Here is a 14,543-nt window from a genome sequence, read left to right on the forward strand (position 1 = left end):
CGGTCGAGAAATTAATAGTCGGTTGCTTTCCGATCAAGGCATTCTTTTTGACGATTTTTTAAAAGCCTGAACTTTATGTATACTTTGTAGTAATAAATGTGAAAATAATTTAAAAAAAATAAAGTATAGTCAAAAGTAAATAAAAAGGGGCATTTAAAAATTGCATAAGTGTCTGAATTATCTTGCACAAATAGCAAGTATTGCCTTAGTTCGCGTTCATATCGAACACGATGTCGTTTATATAAAATGATTAACGCCTGCACTACAATGTAAACCCTGGTACTTCATATGTGTGCCTAGATATAAGTTTGTTTTGTACGTCTTTCTCATTGCATATTCCTTACCAATGCAATGGTGTCATATTTTAATAAAAACGCGTTTATATACATATAAATCAGGCTTGGAGTTATGCTAAATGTAATGGTAATGCATTGCAAGGCATTACATGTTTTCAAAGTAATGGTAGTAATGTGTAATGCCACAAATTTAGCATTAAAAGTAATGGTAATGTACATGTAATGCATTACTCTCCAAAATATAGTGAAATGCTGACATTACATGGCATTACTTTGCATAACTATGCTTTTTTATGCATCTTCATTTTCATAAAAATGTGATGAATTGAATAACTGATATTGTATTTGATAAAAATTGTTTTAAAAAAGAAAAAGGAATACTTGAGATAAAAATATTTTAGGTGTATGATTAAATTTAAATTAAAAACCATTCTAAAATTGTCAATATAACTAGCTATTACAACACAATCGTAACATTTTAAGAGTGTTGTTATTAAGAATCTTATATCATTTGAAAAAAAAAATGCTCCAATTAGTTGTGCTTTTAATAATTTTTGTTTACTGTGAAGAGTGTGTCAATAACACACAATGACCCAAGGATAATGTAAGTATCAAAACAATCTATTGTTTTAAGAGGTGCTTAACACCCCAATTTTAGATTTTCACTGCATCAAACCCGACATGATGCAGTTAAAATATGAAACATTTGAAACTTTGATGATCATGAGGTGCAACAACAATCTTGTATAAATCATTAATTTTGAACGTGATTATGACCATGAACCTGAAAATATGTTTAATAAAGTGTTATATCTGAAACGTTTTCGAAAATTTTTATTCATCTTTTAATTAAATTACTCATTGACTTTTCACAAAGTAATGGTAATGGTAATGCATTACTTTTCTCATGTAATGGTAATGAAATGTATGACTTCAAGAAAATTAAGAAATGGTAATGATAATTTAATGCCCAAATTCATAAAGTAACGGTAATGTAATGCATTACTTTACAATGTAATTCGCCCCGAACCTGATATAAATGCAGTGAAGCATATAGTGTTCTCACCCCTACATGTATGTAGGATATGTATGGCGATACGAATTACAATAAAGATAGACGCTAACCCTCTCTTAAATTTGAATTAAAATATATAGCTAAAAAAACAGTGACAGGGTTCACCGGATTATTTTATAAAGTTGTGAAAAAACAAAAACAAACAAAAAGTATTTCATCGTCTACAAACCTGGCTACATGATATTTGTATATTCGAGGCGCTTATCATAGGATCAGTTATCTATGTATCTTTATAAGGAATGCTTTTTTATTGAGACATCTATACTACATTTGACTAAATAGGAATTTACCAAAATTTATTTTTTAAACATATGTTAGATCATATTGAACACATCTGGTATCGTCTTTTGCAATATTTTTATTTAGATACAAAATGTATTAGACATGTATGTTTGATTGATTTACATCATTTCAAAACCCATTAAGTGTGTCTGTATGAAATGGTTAAAGAATAGTTGACTTAATAAAATCTCTCCCTTAGTCATCTTCGTGATGCTGCACATAAGGCAGCTCGACATTACAAAAAGAGACCACTTGATGATATAATTTTTCTGACATTTTATTTCAGACTTATTGAAAAACATTTTGAATTGAACAATACAACCAAATCAACGGATAACCTAACCAAAACCAACTTTGAAGATTACTCTGTGTTGGTCATCATTCTTTCGAGTCTATTATCTATTGCAGTCTTTGTGTTAGTTGTTGGAATTGTAAAAAAGATTCTTAAAGCATATCCCATCAAACGAAACACATTTAGACGTAATAATAAAGACGGTGAGTTATTTGAATGAAATTAAACATGAGCCTACTGTAACGTTACTCTCACTCAGATTCAATAGCGTCTACTTTACATTATTGAAACTTTTAAAAAACTTCTTTTTTGGGCTGAAACTTTGCTCTATAGGTGTTCGTCCATTATTTTGATATTAAGTTGGTAAATTGACTAAATCTTTTTTAGATATTTTTTTAGGCGTTTAATAAATTGTTATAGCTAATTAAGCAATAATTAGTGCCAGCTAGCTTAAAAAATATTTTTTTAATAGAAAGCAGGATGGCTACAGAAGAATATACCCCAAGTATTCCTTCGAGTACAAGACACAGCTATAGAGTATGTCAACAAGACCAAGAAACATATGAGGAATATTCCGAAAGTAATGTTATGTATGATGGTAAATATGTTTTTGACAAAACCAATTAAGAAAGCTTTGCCAGATTGTTATTGATGTGCAACATTTGGTTCTCTTTTCCTTATCTGGAATAAATATAATGTAGGACAATGACAACAGACGTCTTTCATAGATTTGATCCAGAGAGAGAATTGGGAAATGTTTTTGTTCAATCTTAACGGAAGCATAGTAGTGTCATTTAAATTAATTTTCTAAAATTCCAACTTAAAGTATACAAAGTTTAAAGCTATTTAATTATCATTCAGTTTGAAAATGTATCTTTCATCCCTGATATAAAACAATATATATGCATTGTAATTCTATAGGTTTCCTTGAATCATTCTCCCTTTTGTTTTCGCATATTATAAGTTATTCTGTAAAACTGTCAGGCATATTGTCTAAATGAGGATTTCCGGTCATCTTGTACCTCTGTGGACTAAAAATGTAAACATTTTTAGAACTGACTTGTTTATGCCAAAAACTCTAACCGTGTTAGAAGATAAAAAAGCAATAGATATGTTCTTATTTTCAAGCAAATTACGTACACATGTACACAACAGTGCCCTTTTTTGATTACTGAAAACAGCTGTAGAACTGCGCAGTTGAGGCATACATAGATGATTTAAAACTCTCGCAAAATGTGATAAAAGGTCAAATTTACAACTATTTGTCGAGATAAATGATGAACCTTATACATTTAAGTTGAAGCTTTGTCTCAAAATACGGTACCCTGTTCTTATCAGTCGGCATAGGATTTTTTTTTTTTAGAAAAAATTCAAATTCAGTCTATATTTAGAACTTTTGTGTCTATTAGGACACGTTGACGTTTTATATTCAAAGTAAAAAAGGTATGCCAATTCAAATTTATTTTTAGAAATTAAAGTAAATAACATTCGAAATTGGTAAGTAATAGTCTTAATTAAAAATATACATATTTTTAAATAAAATATAATTGTAATGTACCTTCACAGATACAGACAAATGTATCTTGTACCAACTGATAGTTTTAAGCAAAAAATTTTAAGAATTTTATGTGGATTTGAGACATGTCTAAGTATGACATTTGTATTTTTGGACAAATGTTGAAAAATCTTTTTTCAAGAAATGAGTGGACGCCTTGATGATCTTTTACCACATTTTGAGAGATTTTTTAATTCAAAAAAATCTCTATAGCTTCGCAGATCTAAGTAATAAAAGAACATTGTTATTCAAATTGTACGAGGCAAGATTTTTACAATTTTGGTCCTTATATGTACAAGATGAACGGACATTCTCCCTACCACTTTTACTAATATCTTTACAGAACTTCAGGAATTGCCCCTTCGATGTTTAAAAATCTGTTTAAATAGTGACTTAAAGCAATTCTATTCAAAAACAATTTTTATAAATGCATCAACATCAACTTGGGAAGTTGATATTGAGGTCAAGGTCAGATAAAAATCAATCCCCGTTTTATAGGATGCAAGTTGTTCATACAGTCCGGCAGACGTGGATCCCAATTTTTTCTGCGAACTCGTGATGGTGTTTAATTCTTTTCCGCGATACGTTTCCACTGTATTATCATCGCAGTGATCGCGAAGTCATAAGTTAGTAGCAGAACTCTTATGTGCCAAGAAATTAAGCACCTAATTTATAAGATGTTTTGATCAAAATATGTTTTAAACCAAAGATGTAAAGGTACATATTTTAGGTTCTTTCGGCATCTTTTTTATACGCGTGTGTACGTTTCTTGAGCAATTCTATCATATAGGTCTGTTACAAATGCTTCAAAACACACTTTGCATGCTTATGTTCTCAAATAAATTATGATATATTCAATCATTATATTCAATATAAAAGGCACGTTAAGATTTTTTAATGGATTCAAACTCTTCGCTGAATATGGTTCAAGAGAGTAATATTCTATTAAGCAACAAGTCTGATCAATTTCCAGTTTTTCCTAACTCTCAAACTTGGAAGCTACACTCACGGAAAAGGTCTATGTAAATTAAATAATGCCATATCTTATTCAAACTTTAAAACAAATAATGATAAAAAAAAAACCCCAGAAATGAATAGATTAAAAAAAAATTATGAAAAAACTATAGATCTAATGAATGAAAGAAAAGGGAATAAAAAACTTCATTGGTTTATAGTGTAGTGAGATCTAGAGCAAAATGGACAGATGAAGGAGAAGAACGTACAAGTTATTTTCTGAACATAGAAAATCGACTTTATACGAACAAAATAATACCATAACTAATAATAGAGGAAGAGGACTTGATAGAAATTAGAAATCAAAAGGATTTCTGAATGAAATTGAAAGTATTTATAAAAATTTATATAATAAAAATAATGAAACCATTGACTAAAATCTAACAATTTGAACAAACATTGGAACAGTTAATAACTCACAAAGAGACTCCTAAAAAGGTGATATATCCTCTAGTGAATCTACAGCAGTTGTAAAAAAAAAATTGGCAAATACTAAGAGTCCAGGTAGTGATGGATTAACAACAGATTTGTATAAAGGTTTTTGGAACAAGGTAGGACAATTTGTGGTTCGATCTTTAAATCATGTGTATAAAGCTCGGGAACTCTCGACACCCAGAAACAATGAATTAATACCTGTATCCCACAAGATGTAGAAGTAATTTTTTAAAATAAAATCTTTGAAAACAATAACACTTCTACACATTGCTAATAAAAAAGGTTCTCGACGTCTTGCTCAGAGAATTGAAAATATATTTAATTTTATTATCACTCCCGATCACACATCTAAACTTATAAATTAAAGCATTTTGCGAATAAACTACAAAATGCCTGCATCAGTGTACCTGCTTACACCTTTGGTATTTTAGCGCATGTGTGATGACGCCCGTAAGGTATAATTGAATTTTAACTGATAAGTTATTATTATAAAATTCATCAAAAACCTTCTTTCATTTTCGATAAACAAGCCCGAAATAGCAAAAATGAGAGTATGATGGTGGATACGCTTTGGCAGATCCAAGTGAGCGATAGTTTGCATCAAATTGTATACTTGCAATGAATAATAATGAATGATTAACTAAAGAGTGAATATATTTACCGTGAGCCTATTTAGAGAATACTTAGATGTTTAGATTTGACAAATGCTGAATAAATAAAATGAATCAATTCGTTTCTTTATGGGGGCGATTTTAGTTTTGATACACATTTGCTTGAGAACTCTCCAGAACGGGGCAACCAAGAACACATATAAACTAATAATAAAAGGTGTAGGACAAATTCATCATGCATCGTGGGCAGATAGCTTTAATTGGACTTCTATTTATACAAAAAAGTTAATTAATTAAATGGAACAATGAATGCGTTTTTAGTATTAATGGAAAGAACTTTCCAGAGCGAGGTGCCCGGAAACGGGTTGACTAATTGACATCATGGCGGAAAGTGTAGAGCGAGTTAACCATTTTTGGTTTTGCACTTTTGGTAATCCGTAGAATTGACTTTCTCGGGCATCGAAGTTAATAAGATAGTCTCTTTCCTTTGTAGTGATATTTGATAAATTTTCATTCACAAACTGTTTTATTTTTGACAGAGTTTTTTTCTCCTGGTTTTCTTCAACGTGTTTATAATATTCTGGGTCATTAAGCATATCTAATATTTTAACTTCATAATATGCCTTATTCATTACAACAACTCCGCCTCCTTTGTCGGCCTCTTTAATAACAATGCTGTCATCATCACATTAATCTTTGAAGGTTTGTGGGTTTTTTTCCGATAGATTTGACTTTGTTTGTCTTGGAACGTTAGAAAGTTGGAAATTATCAAGAGTATTACACGCTGTATCTAAATTTTGATTTCTACCCTGTTTTGGATTAAAAATCTGACTTTTTTCTGACGAGATCATGTTCTTGTTCCTCATTTAGATTTTGTGTAGAATCGTCATGCCCGAGAAAGTCAATTCTACGGATTACCAAAAGTGCATAAATCATTACAAACAAAAAATGCTGTAAAACCCAGACTGGAGAATATATTTGCTCCCTAAATCCAGAAGACCTCTCTTTTAGACCTATTGTAGGAGGACCTAATTCATCCATTCAAAGATTAAGGTGGCTCTATACACCCACAGTTTATTCCAATTTTCAATAGAAGACCACAAAACATATACTTATCAAATATTAAAATGAAGATAGGGATACTATAGGTATTTTAAAAGAATTTTTTAATATTTTTTTCGTGTTTTTGTAAAATATTTTTTAAAAAGACAGCTATCAACAAATTGAGAGAAATTATTTTGTCATATGATGGATATTTCCTTTGGACATATAAAAAAAAATATAACACTTCTTAACATTCAAAAATGTTATTATTGCAATTTTGTCTAGTATTTCCCCAAAACATATTTTTTCATATTTTCTTACTCTGTTGACAAATCATCTGAAAAAGTTGCTTGATGTTATAAGAAAATGTATTTTAATAAATGTGAAATAAAAAATTGAATGAAAACAATTGCAAATAAACACAAAAAATATTTTGAATTTTATTTGGTATGAAAGTTCCTCATGTAAGGGTTATCGTTCCTAAGTCCCAAGGCCCAAACACCTTGGGGACTTTTCATTTCTGAGTTGAAGAAAATTTCCTAAATATAATGTTGGAATGATAAATACATGCATATTTCATTATAGACTTTGCCCTGTATAAGTGAATATATTTGCTTTAGTGCAAAACTAAGTCAATTAAATAAAGGGGAACATTGACTAGGCTAATAGGATTTATGTATCCCAACCTGAGAGAAATTCAAAGCAACCCTATCATCCCCGTTAGGTGTCGATATTAATGTGCATTAAAGTATATTATAATTGAAATATTTTCACCTGTTTAGAATTTTCTTTCACGGTATTCAACCAAAAAATACGTTTTAGAAATTTTTGGAAAGTTAAAAAAAATTATTGTTCTCAACGGGAATCGAACTCATGACCTACTGGTGTGTAGTGAACCCACTTACCCACTGCGCTACGGTGTAACATATCGATAATGCTAAAGAAACTTTTTAAAAATTTATACTTGATTTTATTGTTTATTTCTATAAATAATACCACACAACGTGAAGGTGTCACATACCACATCACTTGTAAGTAATGAATTTTCCAATTATCAAATTAAATCTATCCATTTAACAAATTTTTCAAAATAGCGGTTCCCATACAATTCACCTCAGTTTAAATCAGCCAGTACCGGAAATGCATGTTTCCAGATTTACTTTTTTGCGTACTGCGTCATCAAAAAGTGGTGTATAGAGCCACCTTAAGTCATTTGATTGATATTTTACTAAAACCCTACTGTGAAAAAGTTCCCAGTTTTATTTAGGATGATGTGAATTTTATAAACCAATAGCCTGAAAGTGTTCAACATACCGCAAAACTTGTGTCATTTGACGTGGTCAGTTTATATTCTAATATACCAACAGAGCTTGGATTAAAAGCGGTGAGCTATTGGATCAACAAGCATCCTGAAATTCTACAAGATCGCTTTACAAAAGAATTTATACTCGAAGGATTAAGTTATATTGAACTTTTTTGTGTTTTCTTATTTTACTTTATATATATATATAACTCAATGTCTTCCCAAGTTATACGAGTATAATTTGGTAAATATTGAGTTCATTCCTTATAATTTAATTTTCTGTAATTTGTTGTACAAATTGAGTCCGTTTTACTTTTAAAAAATGATATTAATCTGTTCAAAATTCAAATGTAGCGTCAAGGTTTTGACGTTGGTGAGAGAGAGAGAGAGAGAGAGAGAGAGAGAGAGAGAGAGAGAGAATAGTACATACCCTTCTTCATATTACAGTTAGTATCAGCCCGAGACTCAAATATCAACCCGAGGGCCGAAGGCCCGATGGATGTTATTGGTGGAGGGCTTATAGAGGCTGTGGTATGGAAAAAGTCTTTCTATTATTATATTTATTACATTCTTAGTAATGAAACCAAAAAAAATAAATTTGAAAAAAAAATTGTTAAATATTATTTGAAAGACGTCTGAACATGTGTTAAATAAAAAATGAGATCTTATTGTTTTAGCAAACATGTTTCAATATAAGCGGAAATCACTCAGCTTTTAAAATGAACTGTTCCAAATCATTTATGAGCATTTAAAATTTTGAATTGCATTAAAACTATCGATTTAACAAATGTTTTATTTAAAAAAAAACGAAACAAAAAAGGCAGTGGAGTTCCGCTAGGGGTGTGATACGGATCCGTATCAACCCTAGGGCTGATAACCTGTATCAGCCGCGGAGGCCGATACGTGTTTTGTAAAGTCATCTACGGGTATCACATATGCAAAAAGATGTATTTAATTCTAAGTATGTGTTATATATATATATTGTTTGTTAGAAAGATTAAGGTTTAACAAAAGACGTGGTAAAACAAGTGATAAAAAGGAATCTTTCATAAGTTGCGATAGTAAATGATTATTATCAAGCTCGGGGATAAAAAACACACAACTCGTTGGATAAAAATCAAATACCATCTCAAACAATGCGAGATCCTCTCTGTCTGTCTGTCTCTCTTTATATATATATATATATATATATATATATATATATATATATATATATATATATATATATATATATATATATATATACACATGTATGTATAATCATATTCATGGTTTGTTATATCAGGATGTTCAGACCAAAGTAGTCCACCGAATGCTTTAATACGATCGGCTGATGAAGAAAGCGATGACGAAATTTACGAGCGTGAAGTTGGTACGGTTTTTTTTACCTTAATTTTTAAAGGAAAGATAATTTATTTGAAACGGGCTTGTTAATAAAATATAAATATTGTTTACTAGAATATACCTGCAAATTGTTGAAAGTGAAAAAAAGTCCTCACTTCTCTTCTTCCTCCTCATGCACGCACTTATGTGTTATAAATATTACAGATAGTACAGTGAAGACATGGTACTTACCAATTACTAAAGCTATGACGAATGAGAGCCATGAACTTGTATGCTTTGGAATGAGATTCGAATGCTTTTGTATTAGATTCCAAAAATATGCAATTAGATTTAAATGCTATGCTATGCTATGGTGTATGTTGTAAATGATATGCTTGAACTGGGTGTAGTCCCAACCAATTAAACATTTGTAAGTTTTATCATTCAAACAAGACCCTTACTTATCTCATTTTCTGAATTTGCTCTTTATAAAAACCACACACACACACACACACACACACACACATATATAAAGCACTAAAATGGCTGACGATACAAACATTCAATAATGTAAAATTTTCGGGACAACAGTCCCTTCTTCAGGACCCAAGAAAGGAAGTTTACACGAAAGTTGTCAACCGAATGCTTTAACAAGATTGTCTGATAGAGATATCAACCAGAAAATTTACTCGTTTGAAGATGGTAAGAATTCTTATCCTTCCTTTCCATTCGCCCGCTTGTGTTTTAAAATATTACAAATAAAACAGTTAAAACATGGTACTTTCCGATTACTAAAGAAGCAGTCGGTTCGACATGTTAAGTTGGTATGGGGCATCTTTCTTAACTAACAATAGAGTTGAGGATAATACATTTTATATGTTTCTTTACCAAAGTGGTATCTGCATGTAACACCGTAGTTTTGAATCTGCAAATCTTGAGTTAGAGTCCCTTTCGGGTTTATATATTGTTTTCACTTTTAAAAAAAGTTTTAAAATCTTATTTTGTTCAATTGTTGTAAAATGTGAAAATTATCAACCGGTAAAATTATTTTGATTATACTGTGCTTTTTCCATATATCAAGTCCGCCAGGTGCCCATATTACCTTTATCACATAAAATGTATATTCCAGTACAACTGCTAAACAATTTTTACTTGATAAGTCCCGTGGCTGAGATCTTAGAGTAAAATTGGTCATGAGGCTTTAATCATAAAGATTGTTGATAGAACGTGCCACTGTCCTGTTTATTAAGCCTATCTTTAATGATAATAACTATGATATATACACAAAGAAGCTACTTTGTAAATAGTTTTTTACGTTCTTCAGTTCATTGAAGTATTAGATTGCTAGTATCCACAAGAATTGCTGAGGTCTTATATACAAACTTATATACAATATACAATACGAACGCTTTAACAATTTTTCTTCAAATCGTGTCCCCTCACATCAAATTATATCCATGCAACCTGTCCAACTAACTAACAAGTATTAAAAAAAAAAAACATGTTGCACAAGAAGCCAAAGTTATTCTAAATCATTTTATTTTTTTTATTAATACATCCTTTTCAACAAGTCTAGGCAACCTCTGTTTTTGGAGGATAGCGTATGTATATTTCAAAAGCTTCTTGCATATATTTAATGTAAAATGCAAGCACCAGACCATATGAAAATTGAAGTCGATAAAAAAAAAATAAAATGTATATTCTTTTCACAATATTCTTTAAAAGTTTGTACTCCCGGTGCTCAGTTTTTAAAATGATGGAAACTTTATACAACTGTTTTATTGAATCACAATCACAAAATAGTGACGTTTAGTCCTCTCTTAAACATACATGTAATTGAATAAATTCACATTTAGACATGCATAATGGGTATCTTGATCTGCATGGTACATTTACAAAGTAAATGCTTGCATATGTTAGGAACTTTGTAAATCTTATTTGCTAAATTAGTACATAGTTTATTATTATTATGACAAACTGATCCCTCAATAAACAATACATTTTAAAATTTGAATCATCAAATTATGATACCATTTATAATTATCAAATGCTGAAGATTTAAGAAATGCGAGAGAAGACATTTTTCTCGTTAAAACAAGCCTTACAATTATTTAAACCTGAATATTTATTAAATATCATCAATAATTATAATTAATGAGATATAGATAAATTGAATTTTTTGTTGTCTGATTAATACATTTTATGCCACAGTTAACTGTCCTTGTATAAACAGGGTTAATGCCATTTTTTTTTAAATCACCTGGGGGGGGGGGGGAGAAGCATCTATCCTCTAATTAGTTTAAAATAAATCCTCCAATAAAGAAGTTTGCCTAAACTTGTTTAAATGTTTAATCTCGTGGTTAATTCATATAACTCAGCTCAGTAACTCTGCATTAGCTGGGGATGCCTACAATACATAAGTGTTTGCTTTCGTACATTCTGCCACATGCATTACGTTATTTAAACAGTTTGATGAAAGGAAATTTAAATGCTAAATTCTAAAAAGTTTTATCAAATGTTGGAAAGTAAATTTGATGAGTTAATGTTTTGACCGACATATCAAAAGATTAATTTTCCAGAACCCCTTAAAGCATTGCTTAAGTTTACCAATTTAAGGAATATATATTGATGAAACCAAAAGAAGCTTTTCAATCGTGAGATTTTTATTTTAGTATGTTCGAGAATTTCTTCACATGATTACATTTTAAATATATTATAGGAACATTAGATGTTATCTTATAAAACCACAGATAGTATGAGGATGTTTTCAGATTAATTCACATAATAATTACATGTGTTTGCTGTCAGTGAGGTTTTTTTTTACGAATATGATTCACAAGCTAGTAATAATTATTATGTCATTTGAGTCACTAAGGTGACCTATTGCAATTGGTCTTCATCCGTTGTCGTGCGACCTGTGTTCACAAATTTAAAAAATTTAAACTTCCTTAAAACGATAATCAATTGCTACCATTTTTTGATAAATCTCTATGGTAATAAGGATGTAAATTGTGATATTCATGGCTCTACTTTCCTCGAATTTCCATGGACGGATCCAAATATACAATCAAGCCCAACGTTAAAAATCTTCTTCATAACTAAATCTTAACTAAAAACATGGTTATGATGTTCCTGAAGGCTTAACTTCAATTGTGAAATTCAAAATTCTAGGGTCAGGGGTTTAAGCCTCAGTGTATGAATAATATGGCTATAGTAAAACTGTATTTAATCTTACAAAAGTTTTTTCTCTACTGACAAACATGTTGGGAAAAACTAAATGCATAACTATTATGTTCATGAAATCCTCTACAATTTTTTTTTTTAAATTCATGTTCAGGTGAGGCCAATTTTAACCATTTAGTGAGAATGTAAAAAATCATCTTCTTTACTCCCATATTTGTTGTGAAAAACTTAATGCATGGGTATGATAGCAACGAGGACCTTTACCAAAGTTGTTGATTTCACGCCCCCTCCCCCCGTGTCAGGGGTACAAGCCTTAGGGCGGGGCCAATATGGCCATATAGGGAAAATATATGAAAAATCTAATTCAAAATGTGAAAAATTCTTCTCTACTCCCATATAAAAATGCATGAATGTGATATCTATGAAACCCTCTACCTATATTATGAAATCCATGGTCCCTGGGTCAGTGGTTCAGGTCCTAGGGTGGAGTCAATATGGCCACATAGTAAAAATGTATTGATTTGATATTTTTTCTGAACAATAACAGTCGTTGGAGATAAAGTCATGCATTGTTATTATGTTTTAAATGTTCTGGTGTTAAATAGTGAAATTTAACGTCAAGTGCATGGGACAGAAGTGGAGGATCTTTATCGAATATTTGTGGGGATGATAAATATGATTGAATGATCATGATAATGAATGATCAGTAAAAATATTACTAATAAACATTATTTTTATCTAGGGTAATTGCTGTTAGTCATCCACAACAATCTTAACTTCATCTGCAATAGCAAATTGTCACACGGCAATATCGAATTAAAAAAATTTTTTCATACGAAATCGACTTTATATTCGTGGCAATGTATCTATACTTATAAATTAAGGCATTTTGTAAATAAACTAAAAAATGCCTACGCCAGAGTAATTGCTTACACCTTTGGTATTTCAACACATGCATGATGATTTCCGTAAGGTATAATTGAATTTTAACTGATTAGTTATTATTGTGAAATTAATTTAAAACCTACTTTCATTTTCGATAAACAAGCCCGAAAAAGCAAAAATGAGAATTAGGGAGTGGACACGGTTTGGCGGATCCAAGTGAGCGATAGTTTGCATCAAGTTATACACTTGCAATGAAATAATATGGAATGGTTAGGTAAAGAGTGAATATATTTACCGTGAGCCTATTAGTATTTAGAGATCACATAGAAGTTAAGATTTGACAAATGTTGAATAAATAAAATGAGTCAATTCGTTTTTAGGGGGCCATTTTAGTTTTGATACACATTCGATTGAGAACTCTCCAGAACAGGGTAACCAAGAATACAGATTGACTAACTAACGAAAAGTGTAGGACGAGTTCATCATGCATCGCGGGGATATACCTTGGATCGGACTTCTATTAATACAAAAATTTAATAAACAAAATGGAACAATTAATGCGATTTTAGTATTAATTGAAAAAACTTTCCAGAACAGGGTGCCCGGAAACGGGTTGACTAATTGACATTATGGTGGATAGTGTAGGGCGAGTTAACCATCGGACAGATACTTCTAATTTGACAACTTTGGTGTCGAATATGCATGCAAATTGATAATAATGCATAACATGTTTTAATTTTATACTTTTTTATACCACAACAAATTGTAAACCTCAGACATTTATTTGTAAACATTAATGTGCAGATTATTGTATTCTACGACTATAAGTTTAATTGGGACATCCCACCCCCTTCCAGATTATTTTTCAAAACAGTCTTTTATCTGAAATTCTTATCAAAGAGAGTTATACAAACTATATTGAAAATTGGCCAAAAGAACCCAATTTGGAGAGAGATTCACTAAATACCCATCGAATGATTTGAAAAAATACAATAAATAAGGAATAAGGAATCATTCTTTGAGTATTATGAGGTGATAATTTTGGTCGGGCGTGATCAAATCCAATAAAGCCCGATGGGCTTTATGATAGATTTGATCATGGCCCAACTGACATTATCACCTCATAATCCGCTCCAAAAGACATCCAACAATGCAGTTTGTTTTTTATTTCACTTTTGAAGAATAAGAAAAGGAAACAACAAGAGGCCAATTGGCCTTAAAGGTCACCTGAGTAGAATATAACCC

The 14,543-nt window shown here is 30.7% G+C and overlaps 1 protein-coding gene across 1 annotated transcript in view; it reads left to right on the forward strand.

Annotated features, from left to right (window-relative positions):
• Positions 1-14,543, forward strand: part of LOC136272537 (uncharacterized) — a 103,433-nt gene that overhangs the window by 31,807 nt on the left and 57,083 nt on the right. Inside the window, exons 9-12 of the mRNA XM_066074290.1 lie at positions 1,940-2,148; positions 2,418-2,543; positions 9,193-9,279; positions 9,822-9,932. Coding sequence (XP_065930362.1) covers positions 1,940-2,148; positions 2,418-2,543; positions 9,193-9,279; positions 9,822-9,932 — 533 coding nt within the window. The remainder of the gene's footprint in view (positions 1-1,939; positions 2,149-2,417; positions 2,544-9,192; positions 9,280-9,821; positions 9,933-14,543) is intronic.

The sequence above is a fragment of the Magallana gigas genome, chromosome 10 (assembly GCF_963853765.1).
Source record: "Magallana gigas chromosome 10, xbMagGiga1.1, whole genome shotgun sequence".
NCBI lineage: Eukaryota > Metazoa > Mollusca > Bivalvia > Ostreida > Ostreidae > Magallana > Magallana gigas.